This window comes from Copadichromis virginalis, linkage group LG9, assembly GCF_057382275.1.
Source record: "Copadichromis virginalis isolate Kocher_CV1m ecotype Utaka linkage group LG9, C_Virginalis_male_GT1.1, whole genome shotgun sequence".
NCBI lineage: Eukaryota > Metazoa > Chordata > Actinopteri > Cichliformes > Cichlidae > Copadichromis > Copadichromis virginalis.
In genome coordinates, this window is record NC_140626.1 from 34,044,634 (window position 1) to 34,067,441 (window position 22,808).

The 22,808-nt window shown below is 44.1% G+C and overlaps 2 protein-coding genes across 11 annotated transcripts in view; one reads left to right on the forward strand and one right to left on the reverse strand.

Annotated features, from left to right (window-relative positions):
- Positions 1-1,304: 1,304 nt before the first annotated feature.
- Positions 1,305-10,764, reverse strand: LOC146702364 (uncharacterized). The gene is made up of 4 exons (XM_085468806.1): positions 10,641-10,764; positions 8,585-8,736; positions 3,509-5,206; positions 1,305-3,275 (listed from the first exon to the last, which is right to left on the reverse strand). Exons 2-4 carry the CDS (start codon positions 8,600-8,602, stop codon positions 2,352-2,354), a joined length of 2,640 nt encoding a protein of 879 aa, XP_085324932.1. The 5' UTR covers positions 8,603-8,736; positions 10,641-10,764; the 3' UTR covers positions 1,305-2,351.
- Positions 10,765-12,948: 2,184 nt separating this feature from the next.
- Positions 12,949-22,808, forward strand: part of unm_hu7910 (un-named hu7910) — a 44,944-nt gene continuing 35,084 nt past the window's right edge. For 4 of the 10 annotated variants that reach the window (XM_085468840.1, XM_085468843.1, XM_085468842.1 and 1 more), the window contains exons 1-4: positions 12,972-13,185; positions 16,178-16,362; positions 16,437-16,505; positions 20,579-20,761. In XM_085468840.1, coding sequence (XP_085324966.1) covers positions 16,194-16,362; positions 16,437-16,505; positions 20,579-20,761 — 421 coding nt within the window. In that variant the 5' untranslated portion in view covers positions 12,972-13,185; positions 16,178-16,193. Of the gene's footprint in view, positions 13,186-15,835; positions 16,066-16,177; positions 16,363-16,436; positions 16,506-20,578; positions 20,762-22,808 lie in introns of those variants that run through there. The other 6 variants (XM_085468835.1, XM_085468837.1, XM_085468838.1 and 3 more) reach the window with 5 other exon arrangements.

Below are 22,808 nucleotides of genomic sequence, written 5' to 3' on the forward strand. Positions count from 1 at the left end.
TTTTCTTAAATGCTTTTTGAAGATTTAGGAATAATCCAGCCACAAGCTGTTTCTGATCTACTTAATAATAATTAAGTGGAATTTTCACAACTTGACAAACCAGTATTTTTTTTCATTCAGAACTTTATTCAAATGGTGAGTAAATTTCCTCAACAGCCTTACGAGATGACGAACCACACTTATTAAACAAAAACCTTGAGAGAAAAAGTCAGAGAAGTAAAATAATAATAATACTTTTCATTTTTTTTTCAGTCCCCTACAAAAGGTTAAGTCTTATCTTCTTTACAAATTCTGAGTAGCAAAACAAGAAAGGTTCACAAATAATACAATTTCTGACAGCTAAACCACAATGCTGTTGTCTGAGGCAATAATTATTATGGAGACTCACGCTTGCATCACCCTTAGCAATGTTCAAATGTTGCTAAAATCCAAAGGAAGTGTTGACAAAGAACATAAAGGTAAACTAAAACTAAATTAAAAGTATGCAACTAAAACTTTTATAACCACCCAGAGGAAGTGTATTAAACATATGCAAATACTCCATTTCCACTGACTGGCAGTTGCTGGTTTGAAAAATTCTAGCACTGGTAAATTTTTTCAGACTGTTTCCAGTTTGAACAGTTTTATCTAATAAGAACTTGTGTGAATCTAACCAAACCAAAACATTCTGTCTAAACTTTCACTGACTGAGCTAATGGAACATGAAACATTAACAAAGGCCCAAGTGTTTCTTTCATTTAGGCTTAAGTCCCCTTACAGTCCTGGAGGTAATTTAATTTGCTTATTTAACCTCTTAAGCCCCAAGGGGGTTTCTGAGCTTCCTGCTCGAAAATGTAATGCCCAAATTTAATTATTATATTATTTCTCGGCAATTACAAACTCTGTCCTTACAATCTTGGTATCAAAATAAAGCTAACACTTGGGAAATTTCATCAGAGGTGTAAATATTGAAGCAGATATTACTGTGTCAAAGTTACTGAGACTGGAACACAGAAAAAGTAAGTAGATTTTATCCTCGCCTAATTATATTTTTTAAATTTTTAGCATTTGAAAAATATGCCTCAGATCACATTTGGTTCCAGAAATTCAGTAACCAACATATAAACATCATCTGTGCAAAGATTCATGTTTCTAGAGTGAAACAGTGAAAAATTACAGCCCTGTCAAGACATGAATATCCAGACATTGTACAAAAATGTCCAATTTTGGCACACAATTGGACACCATGCCAGTTGATTTTTTTAGGTTTTAAAGAGCAGAAATTAACAAATTTTATTAACAGGCCTAAAAATGCTTTTTTTTTTTTAAAAAATTTTTTTTTGAAGAATTAACCACACATTTACATGGCAATGGCCCTTTTCTGCAGCGCGCCTGGAGCGTTTGATTGGCCTCTGGCCCTTTAAACTCTGAGGGGCTGTAACTTCGGTTTCTTTTGGTCAATTTGCGTGATTGACACCTCTTTTTAATCGTTTGAGCCAATAGATTCACAGTAACGATGCCACGTTCACGCCACTTCAACCAATCAGACGTTGTGATGCCAAAACCCACGTGGGCCCAAATTTACAGCATGTGGCGTCTGTTCAGTCACGTGTCTGTAGGTGGGTCTAAAATGGAGGTTGTTGACGGAAAACTGCTCTGATGCGGCTAGGTAGGTATGGTAACTACTGTTCACATGGCTACCAGCTACAATAACGGAGGAAATCGGGACGGTAAGCCAATTTTTGTCTTAGCGCAATTGCGCTGCTGTGTGTTTTTGTGGTCTTCTTTTACGGCTCATTCAGTGAATTTTGGTCTGATCGTGGTGAAACTTGGTGTGTGGAGTCAGTGATAGCCCTGGAAGCTAACCAGCCTATCTCTAGCTGGTTACACGAAGTCTGAAGAATTTCTGGTTCGGTTTTGTTTGTTTAGCGGACTTCTGCGCATTTACGTAACTGCTCGTTTAATCACGGCTTGTTTTTGGTGTGTTTGGTGGTTGTAGAAATGGTTTTTATGACATTTTAGCTGAGATTCTGAGGTTTCTGTGGATACCACACATGTCTGGACTTATATTTCTCAACCCGCGTTATAACCGATTAAACGTGATCTCCTCCTTTTTGCCCCCGGTACCGGGGGTGTGGGGCTTAAGTGGTTAACAATATTTCTTTTTATCATTTCAATCTCTAAACCACTTTTTTACTCTACATTTTTACTGGTTTTCTCAGGGCCTATAGAGAAACTAGCACCACTGCACAACAGACCAATAAGGTCATCAAACAATGGATAATCTAATGTACCACTTTGTTGTACTGCTACCGAACTTTAAAGGTACTGAAAGTTAAGACAGTACACAAAACGTGACACTAACTGAAATCTCAGGAATCTATATCTATTCTGTGCAGCCTGATCTCGAGGGTTTTAAGTCTGAGACCATAAGTCTGGCTAGATGCTTCGAGGCACTTCCTTTTATCCAGTGAAGGAAATGATTTCTGCTCAGCATGTTTGACCTGATGTTTCCACAGACCTCGCGATGAAGCAAATATTTTTGGGCACTGGTAACAATAAAACTGCTTATTTGCAATGTGGCTGCGCTTGTGAATGGTGTAGGAATTGTGAGTCCTGAAACTCTTGTCGCACTGGTCACAGTCATACTGTTGCTCTTTGTCGTGAACATGTGCATGTCGTGCGCGCATAGATGCTGAAATAAAGGATTTGTCACAGTGTTTGCACTTAAAAGGTTTCTCCCCAGTGTGGGTACGTTCGTGGTACTCAAATGAAGACAGGGAGTTGAATATCTTTCCACAAACTTCACAAGGAATTATTATCTCTTTGGTGTGGATGAGGTGATGTATGCGGTAAGATCTTGAATGTCTGAAGCTTTTCCCACACTCGTCACAGGAGTATGGTCTTTCTCCAGTGTGCCCACGTTCATGAAGCGTGCGATGACCTGAGGATGTGAAACTTTTCTCACAATGTCGACACTTGAATGGTTTCTCCCCTGTGTGAATTCGTTTGTGTCTTCGGAGATTACCTGCGTTGGTGAATGATGACTCACAGACATCACAGACATGACCTTTAACCCCACTGTGGACAATTTTGTGGCATTTTAATAGACCCAGTGTTGGGAAGCCTTTCCCACATTCTTTGCAATAGTTCAGTTTGTGTCCAGTGTGCATGTTCTGGTGTCTTCTTAAGGTTAACAGCTGGCTGAAAGTGTTTCCACACTGGACGCAGCGGTATGGTTTATTGCCACAATGCTGACAGCGTCGAGGATTTGAGCCATATGTGCTGCTCCATTTCTGAAACAATTACCAAAGGTTATAAGGAAAACAATCTTGGGTTTATAAATTACAGTGAATAATGAGCTAACAAAAAGCTGCATAATCAGTTACAGTCTGAGATCTGAGGTATTTACTTCTCACATCTAACACACTGACTCCGCACTTACTGTCTAATGTCTAAAATACTTAAAACAATATGATATGAAAAAAAAAGATTTCAGAAAACATTTCTTGAAATCCATTCCAAATACCTGACAGTGATGGCACTTAATTGGTTTCTTTCCTTTGTGAATCTGTCGATGGTGCCACAGAGAGCTGGAACTTTTAAAACGCATACCACACTGGTCACATTTGACTGGTCTCTCCCCAGTGTGGTCTCGTTTGTGGATTATAAGGCTGCGATAATGGCTGTAAGCCTTCCCACACTGTTCACAGCGATGCGGTTTCTCCCCTGTGTGTGTAACTTTGTGGGCTTCTAGTCCAGAATACAAAGGAAAACATCTACCACATACTTCACAGCAGTACAGATCCTCTCCCGTGTGCATTCGTCTGTGTCTTTTCAGGGTCACTTTCTGGCTGAAGTTTTTTCCACAAAGGTCACAGCGATATGGCTTGAGTCCAGAGTGGGTATGCTGATGGAGAGTTAAGACTTGCTTGGAGGAAAAAGCTTTCCCACACTTATCACACTTGTATGGTTTCACTCCAGTATGCCTGTGTTGATGATTTTTTAAGTTACTCTTGCTGACAAAAGCCTTTCCGCACAGCTCACAGCTGTGTGCCTTCACTCCACTGTGAACGAGCTCATGCCTCTTCAGGTATGCCAAATGAGCAAACTCCTTCCCACATTCATCACAGGAATGTAGTTTCACTCCAGAGTGGGCAACTAGGTGCACTGCTAAGCTACGTTTTTTGGCATAAGCTCTTTCACACTGGGTACACTTGTATGGTTTTTCTCCAGTGTGAGTGCGTAGATGAATTTTGAGGTTGCCGGACTGTGTGAATCCTTTCTCACACTTATCACAGCGGTATACTTTATCACCAAAGTGAACTCGCTGGTGCCTTCTGAGCTCAGCTGATGAAGTGAAAGCTTCCTCGCACTGGTCACAAGAGTAACGCTTCTCCCTTGTATGAAGTTTACTGTGTTTCTTTAGATTTCCTTTCAAGAGGAAAGCTTTTCCACATATCTCACACAGGTACTGTTTCACATTTTCATGTATTTTCTTATGTGTTTTGAGGCTGGCTGTCCAACAGAAAGCTTTTCCACACTGGTCACAGGAATGTTGTTTTTTCCCAGCATGGCTGTTCTGGTGTTCTCTGAGACTATTTTGTTTTGTGAATCCTTTCCCACACTCATCACACCAGAACCTTTTTTCTCCAGTGTGAGCTCTCTTATGTACCTTCAGGTAGTTGAGTATACTGAAGGACTTGCCACACTCCTCACAGGTGTACGGCTTCTCTCCAGTGTGGATGCGCAGGTGTCTTTTCAAGGCTGCTATATGATTAAATGACTTTCCACACTGGCCACAGGAGTACGGTCTCCTTCCAGTGTGGGTGTTCTGGTGTTCTTTTAAAGCACATAAAACTGGGAAAGCTTTCTCACATTGATCACAGGGATATGGTTTTTCTCCAGTGTGGGTGCGCTTGTGTACCGTGAGGGCAGATGTGTGACGAAAAGTCTTTTGACACTGGTCACAGCTGAAGGGTTTTTCTCCAGTGTGAATACGTGTGTGAATTCTTAGAGCTGCTGCTGTGATAAAAGCCTTTTCACAGTGCTCACAGTTGAAGGGTTTCACTCCAGAGTGGATGCGTTGGTGGTTTCTGAGCCGTTTTGCAGTGGGAAAAGCCTTTCCACATTCTTCGCAGGGGTGTGATTTGTCTTTGTTTGTTGCTGGGGAAGCCTTATCATCCTGAGATCGCTGAGTTCTCACTTTGCTTTGTCTTTTACATTTCTGGAACAACAAACAGATGCAGATTTATTTTTTGTTTGTTTGTTTTCTGCTCTCATGCTGTCCTCCCATAGGAGCCCAGCATGAGCAGAGGTCTCTTTTATCACTCTTGGACTTTCTCATTGTATTGTACATTTCTGTGTTTTTCCGTAATACTACTGATCTCTGATCTGTCTCCCCATGTGATGTCTGTGTTGTGTATGTAAGGTCGGGGGGGGGGGGGGGGGGGGTCCCATTTCACTGCAGGGCAACTTGCATGTGGCGAATAAAGTTCTGATTGATTGATTGAGGAGTAGAGACAGTGAGTGCAAAGTATTCATAGTCAACCTTAAACCACATTGTTCTCTCATGAGAAAAAGGTGAGACCCATCTTTGTGACATTTTGTGTGATTAGGGCTGGGCCACATCATGCAGTTCATGATGATACCATTATAATGTTGGGCAATGATAAGAAAATGAAATATCGCAATAGAATATGGGTAAAACGCAGATGCGCAGTGCCTTTGTTTTCATACACACATTGCGGAAAAAGCATGGTGGCAACGGAGAATGAGAAGAGCGAAACCGGATCGTTAAATGAAACAGATGAACCACAATTGGTTTGTAAAAATGGTGCAACTTCAGTGGTGTGGAACTGGTTTGGCTGTCATCCGTCAGATACACACCAAAGCACTATTTTTGGTAGAACAAGCGGGCCGTCATTATTACCGAACCGATTTTATGTGCACGGCCCTCAAAAATCTGTCAAAAAATGTTTTAGTACGACTTTGCTGAGCTACGAAGCCGCACCGCTTGATGGATTGTCGGAGCATTACGGCTATCGTAGGCGGAGCCTCGCGGAGTGATACGTACTGTGCTTCAACATAATGCTACTGTATTGTGTGTGTATAAGCTCTTTTTAAGTTTTGTGGATATTATACATGGTTATGCTGAGGATATGTCGGCCAGTTTCCACTGGAAACGCCTTTTGGTTAAACTGTCAGCGAGGAATTTGCACTGTTACATTTTTATATAACTTTAATTCACATAAAACAGCTGCTTGTTTAAGTGAAAATACATTGATGGGTTTGTTTGTTTTTTTGCACTAATAAAGTTGAGTTGTAAAGTATTTTGTCTAGTGTCAGTTATATCGTTATCGCAAATTTTCAAATGTATATCGTGATAAATATCTTTGGTCATATCGCCCTGCTCTACTTGTAAATCAAATATGTAGTTGTGAACTGAGTTTTGTAACCATGTAAACCAAAATATCTGAACATTTTATGTTTGTGCATCTGCAGATGAGAATTTGTGTGTTTGTAAAAAATATTTACACGAGTTACAATTTTTTTTGTTAAGGCCTGGTTACAGCAAAAAACTACGTGTAAAACTCTGCGCTCAGGTTTCCTGGCTGTGTGTGAGTTTCAACTTACAAGTAGGGGTGGGCGATAGAAACGATATACGATAGAAACAATATAAATTTGGCCAACGATAGAGATTTTGACTATATCGCTCTATCGCGATAGCGCGTGTTGATGATGTCATCAAGCTGCGCCTGTTTTGGTCTAAAGCATCGCAGCGGCTGCTGTCATATGTCACTGTATGATAATACAACCATTATCATCTGCAAATTATGCCAGGCGACAGTCATAGCAAAGAGATGAAGCACTTTTATCGAGTGGAAGAGAAGTTGGCGTTCATCCTCCAGCTTCACTGTGCTAATGTTATGCTAACATAGCTGTTAGCTAGCAATCACGTAGCACAAAATTATATATCAGGTAGTCAGACTTCAGTGACCCCTCAAAGGCCACTGCTGTTTAGTTTTCTGTCTTCATTTATGTTGGAAGTGATAGCAGAGCTGTACGTTTGAATTAGTTTCAAAAATCTCTTAGAACATGTCATGTTTAGGTGTAAACTAGCGAGCTAACTTCCTGTTAACTTCTATCTCTGTTAAATTGAATAAATTCTGTTTTCATGGATGCATCGATGTAAAACTTAATTGTTACACCCGATAAAGCAGCAACGCTGATGATTCTTTTAAAGATGAAAGAATTTAGACCGTTTTTAACTCTTAGTATTCGTTTGACTTTGGGACCTGAAGTTGACGGAGTTTTGGACCCAGATTACTCCGCGAAGCTTTTCACTACGGCAGCCATAATGCTCTGATTATCCATCAAGCTGTGCGGCTTACCAAAGTTGTACTAAAACATTTTTTAACAGATTTCTGCATGCAGAAATCGGTTCGAGGTCAGTAAGCACAACCAGAATTCATACATAAGGCACACTCTCGATTTTTGAGAAAATTAAAAGATTTTTAGTGTGGAAAATACGTTACACAGAAGAAAAGAATATATCACGATATATATCGTTACCGCACATGCTTCAAATTATATCACCTTATGAATTTTAGGCCATATCGCCCAGCCCTACTTACAAGTGCAAAGTTTTACTCAATCTTTGGGTTTGGCTGTCGGAGGGGTGCTTTACTGAGCCTCGGGTCCTGGAAGGGTAATGCAGTTTGAGGCTGGAGGATCTCTATATAAATATCCCGTAGGGGTCATACAAGCTAGGTCCCTTAACTGTAGCTGTTGAAAGGATAAAGTTGTGGTATGTCAGTGGTCAGAAATACCTTTACTACGTTAGTATTACTTAAACACAAAGTCAGGACTGACCAGGGACCATTGCTGTGAGTCACAGTGCGCAGCATAAAGGCCCATTCACAACAGATGTGGTGTCACTGCACTCACTTGGGGTCATATTTTTGCAGCAGCTCTACGTGTACTAGATGCACCTGCTCCTTGTCATTTCAAAACACGTATATCTCTGACGTTATATCCTCTACAACAGTTTCTGTTGTATTATGTTCAAATGTTCAATAGGAAACAACTCATTCATAATGAAAGAAAGCTTTGTAACTATCCCGGCTAGTGAAGAGTGTCCTTTCCACAACACTTCCTTCCCCCTGAGGTCCACAGAGCTGTTGAAAAGGCTCTGGAGGTCTCTGTGCAAGCACATAAACCTGTGACACACTAATCACCGAACTCAGACACGCACAGACTGTTGTCCTTCGTTGTGATGAAGGACCTGAAGCTCAGTAAAACACCCCTCCGACAGCCAAACTCATCTGCTCTCTGATTGGATTGTAAAATTTGTAAATTTACTCATAAGTTGAAACTCACACACAGTCAGGGAAGCTAAGCACAGAGGTTTTTGCTTTGTATCTGTAAGCAGACAAAGAAATGTGTAACGTGTGCAAATTTGGATTTAGCTGTTATTTGTAGCCATCACGTCGCACAGACACACACACTGTTTATGATGAAACAGGGAGCTGCGCTCCATCAAAATCTATCATCAACAGTTTTGTGTCAGAGCACATCACTGACACCGAGGTGCACTCCTCACCTTCTTTGAAGAGCCCATTGTTCCTCTGCAGCGGCTGAAGGAGGATCGAGCTCCTCTTCCTCAGATCGTCTTCATCCCACCATCACATCAGCCTCCGTCTGTGTTTTCAGATTTCGACTCCACCCTTTATCTCGTAGATTCAGGATTCAATCCTAAACGTAAACATGACATAAAAGTCTGTAGATGATAAAGAACGTGTTCGTCACTGACTCTGAACACGCGTGAGTAGAAACGCACTCCTTCATCTCAGGTGAAACTATTGAGGAACAAACACGCGTTTATCATGACTCTGGTTTTACTGGCCCATCAACACAGTTTATAAACTGGTATATGTCACCTTGTTGCTTTGTCTGTAAGTGGTCATGTGATTGACCACGACTCCTTTATCCTTCCTCAGTCAAACAGCAGCACTCATGTGATTCTTTTGCCCCCTGAGCTCCAGGTGTGGTGCTAGACAGTCAACGCCGTTATTCCCATCACTGGTACTGTGACTGCGCTTTTACGAGATTTTAATGGTCTTCTTTTAACCGTCGACTCGGGTTGCTCTGTGTTTTAGTCCTTTTAGGTTTGACTCCTGCCTTTGGGATCTATTTTTAGGAAATACAACATTCCCTTTCACTGTTATGCTGATGAAATCAAAATTTACTTCCCCTTGAAACTGGACGTCTCAGTCCCAGTGCAGCCTTTAACTGTTTACATGATGTTAAAGACTGGTCAACACAGAGTTTTCTTACACTAAATGAAAATAAAACTGAAGTGTCGGTTTTTGGAACTCACGCCTCTTTGAACAAGTTAGCCGATACCCTCGGTCCTCTAGCTTCTCATCTTTCTCTCACTGTAAGGAGTGGTTTTAGATATCTCCTTTAAATTAGAGAAGCAAGTGTCCACAGATGTGACAACAAGTTTTTATCAGTTATGTGAAATTGCCAAAGCTAAGCCTGATCTTCCCCCAGGAGACCTACAAACACTTATTCATGCCTTCATCACTGCAGTTCCCTCTGTTTGGGTCTCCAACACTCTCCATCGCTTGCAGTTATGCTGCTGCACGTCTTTTAACAGGTCTTAGAATGTATGAACACATCACTCCAGTTTTAGCAAACTTACACTGGCTCCCTGTAAAGTATCATATTGATTTTAAGATTCTTTTACTTAATTTTAAAGTTTTAAATAATATGGCACCCAGTTATTTAAACGAACTCCTCAACATGTACGACCCCAAAAGAGCACCCAGATCGTCCAGCCAGATTCAGTCTTTTAAATCACGTCTTAAAACTCACTTTTTACTTTGCTTTTAATTCAAGTTCAGTTTGAGTACCATCAGGCCTGTTTGGTGTTTTTAATGTTAATTTATTGTCATTTATCTGTATTTGTTTCTCTATTGTTTTTTCTTGTTCTTAACCTGTTGTGAAGCACTTTGGTTAACTCTGTTCCTTTTAAATGTGCTATACAAACACATTTTGAATTGAATTGAATCAACCTGGGGATGTGAGCTGCTTTATAAAAATCACCTGAAGAAGAATCTGCTGCGCACACATGAGGAAGTTTCTCCATAAAAGCAGGTAAAACCGTCTCTTTGCAGGTGAAATTTGAAAAAAAGGTTAAAGGCAATGAAATGGCAAATATCAGATCCACACAAAACTGTTCTCTGCACTACAATGTGATGCAATATGATTTACTCAAGTACCTTACTGAAGTAAACTTTGGATGTACTTGTTAATATGCAAACATTGTACTTTAAAGTTTTACTTCCTTCTTATTTTACAGATGTTCTACATGATGCTGCAGCAGAGGGGAATTCATTCAAACCATCTGCAGCTGCAACATTAAAATGAATAATATTATTATCGCAGATAAACCGTGTTTAATGAGTACGTCACGTCGACACTTAAACTTTGACTGCGAGTCTAAATTCGTGTTTTCAGGCTGTGGTGGAGACACTTTCGTGTGGCGCAGTGGGCTCGCGTTGTCTCCACCAGCCCGTCTCACACGTGTCAGCTTCAGGTATGCAGCTGCCTCCGCACGCGCCTAATGAGCGTCCGGGACATAGCGGGCTAACCTCAGGCGCAAACGCGGTGGTTTCCTCCGGACGAGCTCAGGCCACAAACCCGGGCTGGAAGTCTTGGGTAGGCTGGACGGTTGCGCTGAAGCGGATCTTCAATTTTTATCCTTCTTTTTCTGCAGCTGCTTCTTCTTCTTGTCTGACTGTACTTCCGTTGTTCCACCACCTCCGATCCGCATCATCGCCACCTGCTGGTCTGGAGTGCGAAGCAATAAACGAGCCTCCGTGAGCTATGGAGGGCCTCACTTGCCAAAATAAGTCAAATTATTACATCATTTAACAATTAATTAAACACATGTCATTAACTAATTAAAAATGGAAGTAATTAAGTAGCTAATTAATTAAAGTATAATTAATTAATTAATTAAATTATTTTTCTTTGAAGTTTGTAAAATATTTTGTTTGCAATTTCAGAATCAGCATACTTTAAGGAAAATGATGTGAGTTACAGTTGCTCCAGTACAGTAACAGTAAGAAAAACAGGCTAGACTATTTAACCATATAATATGTTACAGATTTAAGAAATAGCACAATATATACACAAATCACTCCATAATGGGATTGACAGAGGTGGTTATAAATAAATATCAAGAATACTGGCAGCAATATTACTGAGTAGAAAGAGGGTGTGCAAAAAAAGGGTGTAACTATTGCAGTGTTTACAGTGTGTTAGATGGAGGAGTTGTACAGGGAGACGGCCACAGGCAGGAATGATTTCCTGTGTTGGTCAGTGGTGCTTTTGGGTCATCTCGGTCTCCCACTGAACGAGCTCCTGTGGCTACCCAGTACGTCATGGAGTGGGTGGGAGGTATTGCCCAGTATTGTCTTAATCTTGGACAACATCCACCTCTCAGACACCACCCTAACAGAGTCCAGCTCCATCGCCACAACATTACTGGCCTTGTGGATCAGTTTATTTAGTCTGTTGGCATCTGCGACCTTCAACCTGCTGCCCCAGCATGCAACAGCGTCGTAGATGTCACTGGCCACAACTGACTCCTGATTGACTGATTGATATGAGCCAGCAGCCTTTGAACAGCTGCAGTTAGGAGGATGTTTTCTTGCAGAGTTTTCTTCTAGGATGTGGAAAAAGCCTGATGGTACAACAACAGAAGTCTGGCTTCTTTGATACTGAGGAAAGAATTTCATTGTCCTCCAAATTTATCTTCTGAACATCTTCAAACTCTGTTTCGATGTGTCCAGCTGAAGAATAGTGGTTGAACAAAACAAGCCTTTAACCAGTGTTTATGTGTGCATCGGCTCATAAGTTCTGCTGCATGTCTGACACTTGTAAGACAGACAAACATTCATCCTCATGGATGTCTCAGAACTGTGGGAAGAAGCCCGGGTTCGTGTAGAGAAGCCACATAGGGACACGGATGGACTGATGTGACCACTGCACCACTTATTTCTTTCTTTTTTCCCCACTGCAGGACAGAAATCATTCATTCTTGGGGAGCATGGCCAGACTTTAGGCTGGAATTGATGCACTGTAGAGCTGCACCTGTTTATGATAGGCAGAACTATTAGTGTACTATTAAAAGTTAAATAAAGGTTCTCTTTACTCAGCTGCAGCGATAGGGCTCAGTGTTCTTCTGTGTTTGTCTCCATCTAGTGGACAATCACATTTACTACATGCCAGCTTGCTCCCCCACCTTCAATAAAACAATTGTTGTATTATTAACTGGGTCTGTTTATATTTTGCAATAAGAGGTGAACTAAGAGTTTCCGGTGACTGACTGTGAGGCGTTTTAGCATCACAAACAGGAGAAACGTTTTTGTGCCATCTCAGCAGAGGTGGTGGGTTTCTGGGAGTTTTGTGGAGACTTCTGGTGCATTTGTTTTTTCATTTCTGCTCCCTCAGCGTAGTTTGTCTGCACCACTTGTTTCATTTATAACCCTAAATCAATAATAGAACATTACTTCAGCTCTGAGTGGGCTATTTATATAGACCATAAAATAAATAATCAAACAACAAGAAATTGTTTCCTAAAAGTTAATGAAAGTATTTTATTTACTTCATCGCGTTTCCGTTCTTATGATCTAATTTAAAACCTGCTTTATTCAATGTTAACTTTAAACCGTAACAACGCTATCAATAAAGGTTATTAAAACCCCCATTAGCTGTGTCCCTCCGCCCCGATGTTTAAAACTCCTCTCCCTCTTCTGCCACGTTTTTGCTCCTCTCCAGAGGGAGGAACGACACTGGGAAGCAGCGCAGGAATCTGATTGGTGAGAAAACACAAGAACCCGCCTGTTGCCCCACCCAGACACTCATTAGGCAGCTCTGATTTGTGAACTACTAAGCCAATCACGGTTACCATGGACGTTGGCTTTGCTGGTATCCAAGTGAGGACGTGATTTTTGGTGAACGCGTCACTCCATCGCACAGAGCGGAGAGCAGAAAGCGAACAGGAGCTTTCACCGCGACAACCACGGCCAGGTTAGAGAGTCACCTCATCGCTGCTTGACTGAAACAAACATCGGGTACTTTACGAAGCAATGGCGCAGAGAAAGAATCCCAGAAACCACTCAAAAAAAGGTACGTACCCTTTATCTGACTGGGTTCTCCCGCCTGTGTCTCTAATTCAGACTTCCGTTTAACATTCTGCAGTTTATAGCTATTTTCAGTCTTTGGAAAGGATCGCGTGTAGTACATCAAAAGCGAGAATATATTTTTAATCCATAAGATTAGTTCTTCGATTCGGCTAATACACTGATACAAAATATAACGTAGACTCCTACTTTCGGAGGTAGATCTCCCGTGGTTCCAACAGCGAAAAGTGCGCACTGCCTGGCGTCCTGAAGCGTCATTAACATGCTGTTAAATATCTAATTATAATAAACGCATCACAATTGCTGTATTTTACTGAAGCCGAGTGGAGAAGTGGTTTTTAAATATTCCCGCAGATGTCGTATTTTATGTTTATAACTTGTAGCGCCGTCTCTAAACAAATGCATATTCGACTGGAAGAATTTTCAATGGAGTCTGGTTGGATGTTCTCGCGATACAAGAGAGCGGGACTGGTTTCGCCCCTTTCTCTGCTAGCGCTGCTAAATGATCACAATAAAGCAGACTCCCAGTTTAACCTCCCTGATAAATCCCGGCATGCTCTGTGTGATTATAGCTTCATTGCCCATCGGTAACATGAAAGTGGCCGTGGAAACGACGCTAAGCTAACCTAGCCCCCATCAATAACAGCCTGCTAACGGCAGCTAACTTTCTCCCAGGCAGCAGCGAGGGGTTCATGTTATCTCTGTTATCTGTGCGGGAGTTTACTGGCCCCGCTCATTATTTACACATTTATAAGCCCGATATAAACCGGGTTATTCCTCACTGCAATCTGTAATTAATTTAAAGGGCAAAAACACATGAATCATGCTTTCACTGACATTCCTGAGACAGTCTGAGGTCTTTACACAGGGTCCCCAAAAGCCTGAAATACAAACACATATAATTTCACATCAAAGATAAATGTTGGGTGTTACAAAGTGCTCACTGCTGCTGCTGTCACATTTTAGCTTTTAAACATTCAACAGTGTTACCTCCACGTTTCTCTCACACATGCTTTCCATTTGTAACAACACATGCAAACATCTGTTCGATCAGGTGAGAGCAAGAATAACACCCGTTTGACATCCGTGACTTTGTGCACACACAACTCTGACACGCACACACAGATATAAACACACACACACACAGTGACGAGTGATGGATCGTAAGGTTCTTATCACATAAAAGCAGAACTGGCTGTAATGAGGTACTCTAAGACCAGAGCAGCCTCTTCATGGTTGTTAATACAAACAGGAAGTTTGCTTTTTTTTCACAAACCATGAAGAGTGCCCCCCCCCCCCCCCCCACACACACACACACACGTGTTATTAGAGCCTCTTTATTTTTCACGTGTCCAAATGCCCAAACATCATGTGTAACCCTCCATGCTGGTGTGAGCTTGTAAACCTGTGATATGAGCACTGGGAATAATTTTCCGACCACTATGAGGAAATCTTGGCTGAATATAAAAGCACCTGGAACAGCTGGCTTTTGATGTACTTGTTCAGCTACTGTTTAAAAGGTGGCTGGAGACCACAAACAAAATCGTTGTGATTTCCAATCAGCTTCCAGTGTTGTTGCTAAGGAGACGGACCACTCACAGTCAGCTGCTGTCTTCAGAGTGACTTTGGTGGGTCGAGGTGGAGATAAAAGGGTAATACAGCTCAGTCGCTCTGCTATCAGTTCATTAGAATCAAGTTGGCAATTCCAGAAGTTGCTTCACAAAGAGTGATACAGTTGCTGAAGGGCAGCAGCTTTACTGTAAAACTACACAGGTTGGTTTTTATACAGGCAGCCGAGTCAGCGCTGGAAAGATAAGCTGTGCTCATCAGTGCACCACTATCACACTTGTTCTCTTAGTCTGCAAGATTACACTATTGTGCTGTTTCCATTTCGTTGTATATTCAGTACCAGTAGGCGCTTCGAGTCACGAGCGCCAAACGCAGTGATGTGATTGGTCAGGTCTGTTTATTAAATATGAAAAATCGAGCACGATCCAAAAAACTGAAGTGCCTGAAATTCGTCCTATTAAATTACGCTGTTGGCGATGCATTAAGAGCAGGAAAATATCTTTAACACATGAAATTATTTGACCCATTTTATGCGTTTGGTGCATAAAGACCTCGAGAGTAAACGTTGTCAGCCTGAGTCGGACCGTACATTGACCTCTGACCTCTGGTCGTCCGGAGCCTGAACCTGTGGGTCATACCTGCTGATACCGTCGTTACTCTTGTGTTTGAACCATCGCGAGCGCTTGAACTGCCGTTTGTGTTCTCGGATCTCGTCTTTAAAACAGGTCATCCAAAAATATTTGTATTCAGGGGGAAAACGCGCTCTGCTTGCAAAACTGCCACACTTATGGGGGTGTTATCCACCATTAACACCCACTTCACTCAGAGCCCCAACAATCATTGGTTCCCTGCTGTGGTTCAGGACCAGTACAGCACCTTGGTTTTTCTGGCGTGGCCGTACTACCTGCTGATTATTTCTGAAACGCCGCAACAGCTGAGAGAGTCCAGAAATGCCGGTGTCAAGGTTATGCAGGGGCTATTCTGTCCTCTCTGGCATCTCTCAGCCAGCGTCGCAGGGTTTGTCAGCTCTAATAATAGTGTGGATCAGGTTCAGCAGCCCGTCACAATCCCTGTGCTGCTGGGAGGAAGAGGAGGAGGAGCTCCTTCACTCTTTGTCTTTGCTCGGAGACGCTGAGAGTCGCTGAAGCTTTTTGACGATCGTTCGTTTAGAGTCTTTGTTCTTTCGGATTGTTTTTGTCTCCTTCTGTCACTTCGTTGAGTTCCTCCTCGAACTTTTAAAGCTGCTTGTTTTCTTCAAGCACGCCGTCACCTGGTTGAGAAGACTCCGATAGTTTTGGTGCGTTAATCTTCGGTCTGTGACGTCTTCAGGTTTTGTCCTGCAGGTCAGTTTCATCTCGTGCGTGAAGGGGCTTCACTTTCTGTTTTTAATGTTTTTGATGCTGGTTTAGTGTGGTGCTTCCACCCATGGAGCGATACCGCCACTACGGCACCTCCTACACCTCCTCTCCTGGTGCAGCTCATGTAGAGGAGATCCACGCCGAGGAGGAGGAGGAGGTGGAGGAGGTGATGTACACTGAAGAGGAGGTGGAGCCGCTGTTAGAGGATGAAACACAGCCTCTGCTGCAGGAGACAGGTAGGACTGAGGCATGCATGAGGTTTGGTTCAGTTTAGGTTTGGCTCTCACCTGGTCGGGTTTGGCTCGTTTAGGAGGCGTGAAGCGGGAGGAGGAAGTGACACGTGCACAGAAGGAAGTGCAGCCTGTTGTCCAGGAGACAGGTAGGACAGGCATGGACTGGCCCGGTTTGGAACACTTCTTAGGTCAGAGTTTCGTGTGGTTTCACCTCGTATGGTGTGCAGCATGCTTTTAACACAAACTCGGCTACATCCTGTGGCAGCTTTTCACAATAAAAGCTGCCAAGATGAACCCTGGTGATGCTGTGAAGGCTTGTGGTGATTTTGGTGTGAAGCGAATGTGTCTCGGCATCAGTTTGTTGGCGTCGGTATTCAGATTACACGTCATTGTGTCTAATCCAAAATCTTTTAACATCAGGTTTAGGTTTAAGCAGACTTTTCACCGGAGCAACGCTGTTTCTCTGTAGGCTTCCAGCAGGTACAGTGATAATGTTTTTATAGGAATCGTACAATCGCAGTTGTTGCATCGCCCTGATTTTCAGTTACACTTTGATGAAGGTTACGGTGCAGGGTGGGAGGTCGCTGCGCAGCTGTGGATTGAATTTCCATCCAAAGTGTAAATTCCCAGTAACTCAGACAAAGTACTTGAAACCCAAAGTGACCAAAGTTTGCTTGAGTTTCTCGGGTTTGTGGGACGTCAGGTCAGCAGTGATGAGGACGATTTACTGGGTTTACTGGGCTGTAAAGTCCACGTTCCCACCCTGAGAGAGGTGTGTGAGGGTCGTGAGTAAATGTCCATGCCTTACTTGGATACAGGAAGCTGCTGTTTGCTGTGCTGTAGCAGTGCTTGGTTACACAAAGGGGGTTTGTGTCTCCGGCTGGAATTGAACCAGCAATCATTTACTTAAACCCGCAGCAGGGTGTCCCACTGGGGGCGCCGTGGCTGCTTCGATGACTTTGGCTCCGTCCACACTCGCCCGGATAAGTTTGAAAATGTCTGAAAGCGCTCCGCGTCCACACTGGCGCTTTCAGTCGTTTTCACAGAGTTGTGCGTCCACATTGAAACAACTGAAGCGCTTACGGTCCAGTCCTGCACATGCGTGAAACACAAGAAGCTTCATTTCTGTCTGCCGTTTATTAGTTTCCGGCTCTTTGTAACGTCGCGTCAGAATGTCGAGGGAAAGCACCGAGTTATTTAAACGGACTCACAATGAGGTGGAGTTGTTGCTGCGAGTAACACAAAAGTACAAAGTTGCAAAAGCGAGTGAGAATGAAAGAATTTGAGGAAAAGCTCTCTGGAGCATCTACAGACTGATATTAATCTTTAATAAGGCTGTCAAACACCTGCTGTATAACGCCCTCCGCTATCTTAGTTTCATTGGTCACATGACTGCATCACATGACTAAAATGTGTCATCGTTTTTGAAAAGGCTCGGGGTTCGCTGTCCACACCGCAATGCGAAAACTGGGTTTTCAAATGTGTCCGCTTTGGAGAACGTTTCCAAAGGTTTCTGCAAACGGCGTCTCAGTGTGGACGGGAGGCCAAAAAGATGCGTTTTCAAACCAAAGCGTATTCGTGTGGACGTAGCCTCAGTGTGGACGTAGCCTCAGTGTGGACGTAGCCTCAGTGCGGACGTAGCCTCAGTGTGGACGTAGCCTCAGTGCGGACGTAGCCTCAGTGTGGACGTAACCTCAGTGTGGACGTAGCCTCAGTGTGGACGTAACCTCAGTGTGGACGTAGCCTCAGTGTGGACGTAGCCTCAGTGTGGAGGTAGCCTCAGTGTGGACGTAGCCTCAGTGCGGACGTAGCCTCAGTGTGGACGTAGCCTCAGTGTGGACGTAGCCTCAGTGTGGACGTAACCTTAGTGTGGACGTAACCTCAGTGTGGACGTAACCTCAGTGTGGACGTAGCCTCAGTGTGGACGCAGCCTTAGATAACCGTAACCTCAGTGCGGACGTAGCCTCAGTGCGGACGTAGCCTCAGTGCGGACGTAGCCTCAGTGCGGACGTAGCCTCAGTGCGGACGTAGCCTCAGTGTGGACGTAGCCTCAGTGTGGACGTAGCCTTAGTGTGGACGTAGCCTCAGTGTGGAGGTAGCCTCAGTGTGGACGTAGCCTCAGTGTGGACGTAGCCTCAGTGTGGATGCAGCCTTAGATAACCGTAACCTCAGTGTGGACGTAGCCTCAGTGCGGACGTAGCCTCAGTGCGGACGCAGCCTCAGTGTGGACGTAGCCTCAGTGTGGATGCAGCCTTAGATAACCGTAACCTCAGTGTGGACGTAGCCTCAGTGCGGACGCAGCCTCAGTGTGGACGCAGCCTCAGTGTGGACGTAGCCTCAGTGTGGACGTAGCCTCAGTGTGGACGCAGCCTTAGATAACCGTAGCCTCAGTGCGGACGTAGCCTCAGTGCGGACGTAGCCTCAGTGCGGACGCAGCCTCAGTGTGGACGCAGCCTCAGTGCGGACGCAGCCTCAGTGTGGACGTAGCCTCAGTGTGGACGTAACCTCAGTGTGGACGTAACCTCAGTGTGGACGTAACCTCAGTGTGGACGCAGCCTCAGTGTGGACGTAGCCTCAGTGCGGACGTAGCCTCAGTGCGGACGCAGCCTCAGTGTGGACGTAGCCTCAGTGCGGACGCAGCCTCAGTGTGGACGTAGCCTCAGTGCGGACGCAGCCTCAGTGTGGACGTAGCCTCAGTGTGGACGTAACCTCAGTGTGGACGTAACCTCAGTGTGGACGCAGCCTCAGTGTGGACGCAGCCTCAGTGTGGACGCAGCCTCAGTGTGGACGCAGCCTCAGTGTGGACGCAGCCTTAGATAACCGTAACCTTTGCTCTTTAAACTCTAAAGCTAGTTCTTCGTCCTGGTGTCTGAACCAGGTGAAACTCACAGCACCTTAGCTGTGACCCACAAACACTGCCGGGTGTTTATCAGCCACATCAGGACCGAGGTGATGCTTTTTCCATCACTGCTGTCATTACGTGCTGCTTTCTACAGTCTTTAGTGCTTTTAGAGACACTTGAGGTGTTTTAACCGCACACGTGTTGAACGCAGCCTCGGGCTATTTCAGGAGTGCTCTTAGTGACATTTTCACGCAGTGCAAAAGCAGACAGCTGTTCTTTATCTGCAGCCTGTTCAGTCCTGAAACAGCTGTTGTCATCTCTCTCTCTGTCGGGGTCATATTGACTCGGTGTCTCTCGCTCTATTCCTGGGTCGGGTTGTCCTTTGTGGAGCCATGTTGCCCCTCTCTCTGTTCCCTCTTTGTTTTTCCTGGACGTTCAGACTTTCACCAGAAGTTTTCCTTCAGCCGACACTCCGACCTACAGTTTAATCACGTCATAGCGCTCTCCGCCTGTACTTCCTGTCTCGCTCTCCCACTCGGTCTCCTTGTTTTCCCAAAGCACTTAAAATAGTACGACAATGTGCCAAATCTGTCCTGAGGAAAACCAGCTGGAAACATGACGCCTCAGTCCACTAAGTCTGAACCTTAGTCACTAAAGAGGGCTTAAATCTGATCGCCCAGCTTCAGCCTGCTGCTGTTTGCTGATGTCATAACACATTAATATGCTTGATTACCTGTGCAGGTGAGCAAGACTGGTGCACAGATACTGGTGCACATGTGTGTGCATGTTCCTTATTTTCTGGTCGTTTTGTAAATAAAAAAATATTTTTCTCTGTTTGCTGTTTAAGTTTTGTTTTGCTTTTTTAATTTCATAAATAAATGTTTTCAGTGTTTTTGAGCCTCGTAACCTCAGGAGTGCAGGACACGTCCACACGATAAAGCTGCCGTCAGGTTTGACGCCTGCTCCAGTCATTGCATTTTGTTTGGCGATCAATCAGCACCAGCGTTGTTCTCCAGCTCGTGCTGTGACGATGAAAGTTTGCATACATTTTGTGAAATACACAAAACTTATTGCACGAGAACATTTTTATTTTCAGTGGTGCAGATTTGAACCTGCGCGCTGTCGTCCTCTCTGCGACGGTTTGAAATAAAGACGTGGCCCCGATGCTCAGATTTCACTTCATTCTTCAACAACAAAGCTCTGTGCTGTGTGATCTTGTCTGTCTGTGGGTGACACCGAGTTTGTTGCTATCAGCACGTTAACTGCTGATCTAAATCTGGCAGCAGGCGCGATCGTGCCTCAGTTGACACGTTCAAAGAAGAAAGAAATGTTACTCAAACTGGCTTTGGTATTAACATCAGCTTTTCACACCTGCAGAGGGGAAGACGGTGCCGGTGGAGAGCAAAAATGGAAAGAGGACAGAGGGAGGAGGCGGAGGAGATGCAGGTGGAGGCCCAAAGTACTCCGTGTTCACCTGGTTTGTGGTCCTGGGTCTGCTGGGAGTCTGGAGCTCTGTGGCCGTGGTCTACTTCGACATCGTGGACTACGACACCGTGATCGGTGAGTTGGAGGGCGGGCGTGATAACATGGTGTAATTTAATGGAAGCAGACGCATGATTGATTCAGTGCCCAATTTCCTGAAGCTTTTATTTTGAAGGGGTGCAGACTTTGAACAGCTAAAAGCAGTGAGGGATTGTTTTCTGGCAGAAGAGAGAAGTGGCTAACATGCGTCGATGTGGTTGTTTTGCAGAAGTAAAGCAGACATTCAGCATTTCATAAACCTCATCTTAATCTTCCTCCTGAATGAAGATGACATGCAGATTATCCTGTGATTATAAAAGTGAGCTCGGGTGAATTGCTCAACCTGTGGGGGCCCCACACGTTGCTTCAGTCAGCAAACATCTCACCAAGCAGCAGGCCGTGTTTAGTAACAGCACTCCACGCTGGTCACATGCAGTGAAAGTGGGATGTGTGATAATCTGTTCAAACATCGAACTGAGGCAGCGCCTGGAGGTTCAGACGGTCCAACTAGTGTGGCCGTTTCCCGGCTGTCACAGTTTAATATCCACAAAGAGGAGGAAGAGGAAGTTCACATAAAATGAGATCGTCTTTGTTTACACACCGTTTCTGATAAAACGACACAAAATTCCAAAACGCTTTGTCGACACGATGATGTCGTGATGCTTCTAAAGATGACAATGAGGAAGCAGATTCTGTGATCATGAGAAAGCTGGCTTTTCAGTTTGTAGGCACCCAGTGAATGACCCAGGGCGGACTCAAACCCAGGCCACCGTCGATGGGTCACCTGATCACTCCAGAGCGCTAAAGCAGCTCTCAGATCAGTTTCCTGCGCGTGAAAGACGGCCTCCTGCCATCTTCAGGCTCTGCGTTTCAGACCACTCCTGTTCTTCTCGATCCGATGCTTTGATAACAGACTTACTGAAAGTTTTGATGTCAGCTTGATAAACACCTTATCTTTTGTCTGATCTTTCACTTTCCCGCCTCTTTGCTGAGCTGCAGCACCACCTCGTCGCTGTTGCTTCATAAGTTTTCACAAATTTGCTCCCAAACTATAAAAAAATATTTACGAGTTAAGTAATTTAACTGTGGTCGGTACAGACGACCCAACATGTCTTTACTGACCCTGGACCATCATTTATCCTGACGCAGAGTTACCTGACCAATCACAGTGCTGTCCACTGATCGGGTTTATTCTCAGCTGTGGGCTCTCCACAGTGGATCGTGTCACGGTTACATCTAAATGTTACAAGACGACGATCCTTGGCAGTCTTTCTCTTCCTTCGGGTTCGCCTCCAACGTGAGAGCAGCGTGAGAACGTTTGTGGAGTCCCGCCGTGTGCAGAGAAGGAGACGTGCATCTGTTGGCCTATTTGGTTTGGTTCTCAGCAGCATTTCTGTCTGGGTCTCCAGCGTTCACACACACTGAAACACAATGTCAAAGTAGTGGTTTTTGTACAGGAACCCGGTGACTTCTTCATGTGGTTTGATGCCGAGTTTTCACAGCGCCTTCCTCTCAGTCAGACGTGAACAAACACAGCGTTTCAAAAGTACAGTAGCGTTTTGATCTGTGTGCACAAATGTATTCCACACATGCGTGCTGTGATTGAATGGTTTCAATGTGCCGTTAGCCGATTGTGGGGAGCTCTGAGTGTCTGCAGCTTAAAGCAGTGATGCTTTTTGGTGTGTGTACCAAAAGGAGCGAGACAAGCGGGAGGAAGTGAGCTTGTGGCCTGGAAATACACATGTTTGCTGTGGTCTGTGGTCGGTTGGGTTATTAACAGCTTTCATCTTGGCATACAAAAAGCTTAAATGCCATCCGAGGCCAGGTTGGAGCTTTGGACGACCTCCGGAGAAAACGGACCCAAGATAAACGTCAAAGAGCCAGAGGGAAGTTTGCTGAAATGTGTGCTCGTTAGACTTTTGGTCACGTCTTACAATCACTACAGTTTCAAAATGACTGAATGTGAAATACAGCCACCAGTTCCTCTTCTGTTTTTGAGCTCCTAACTGCAGTTAGGGTCAGTAAAGTAGTTTTGGGGGATGTTTTTGGTTTTGTTTCTTGGGCTCTGACTGTTTTTTAGTCACGC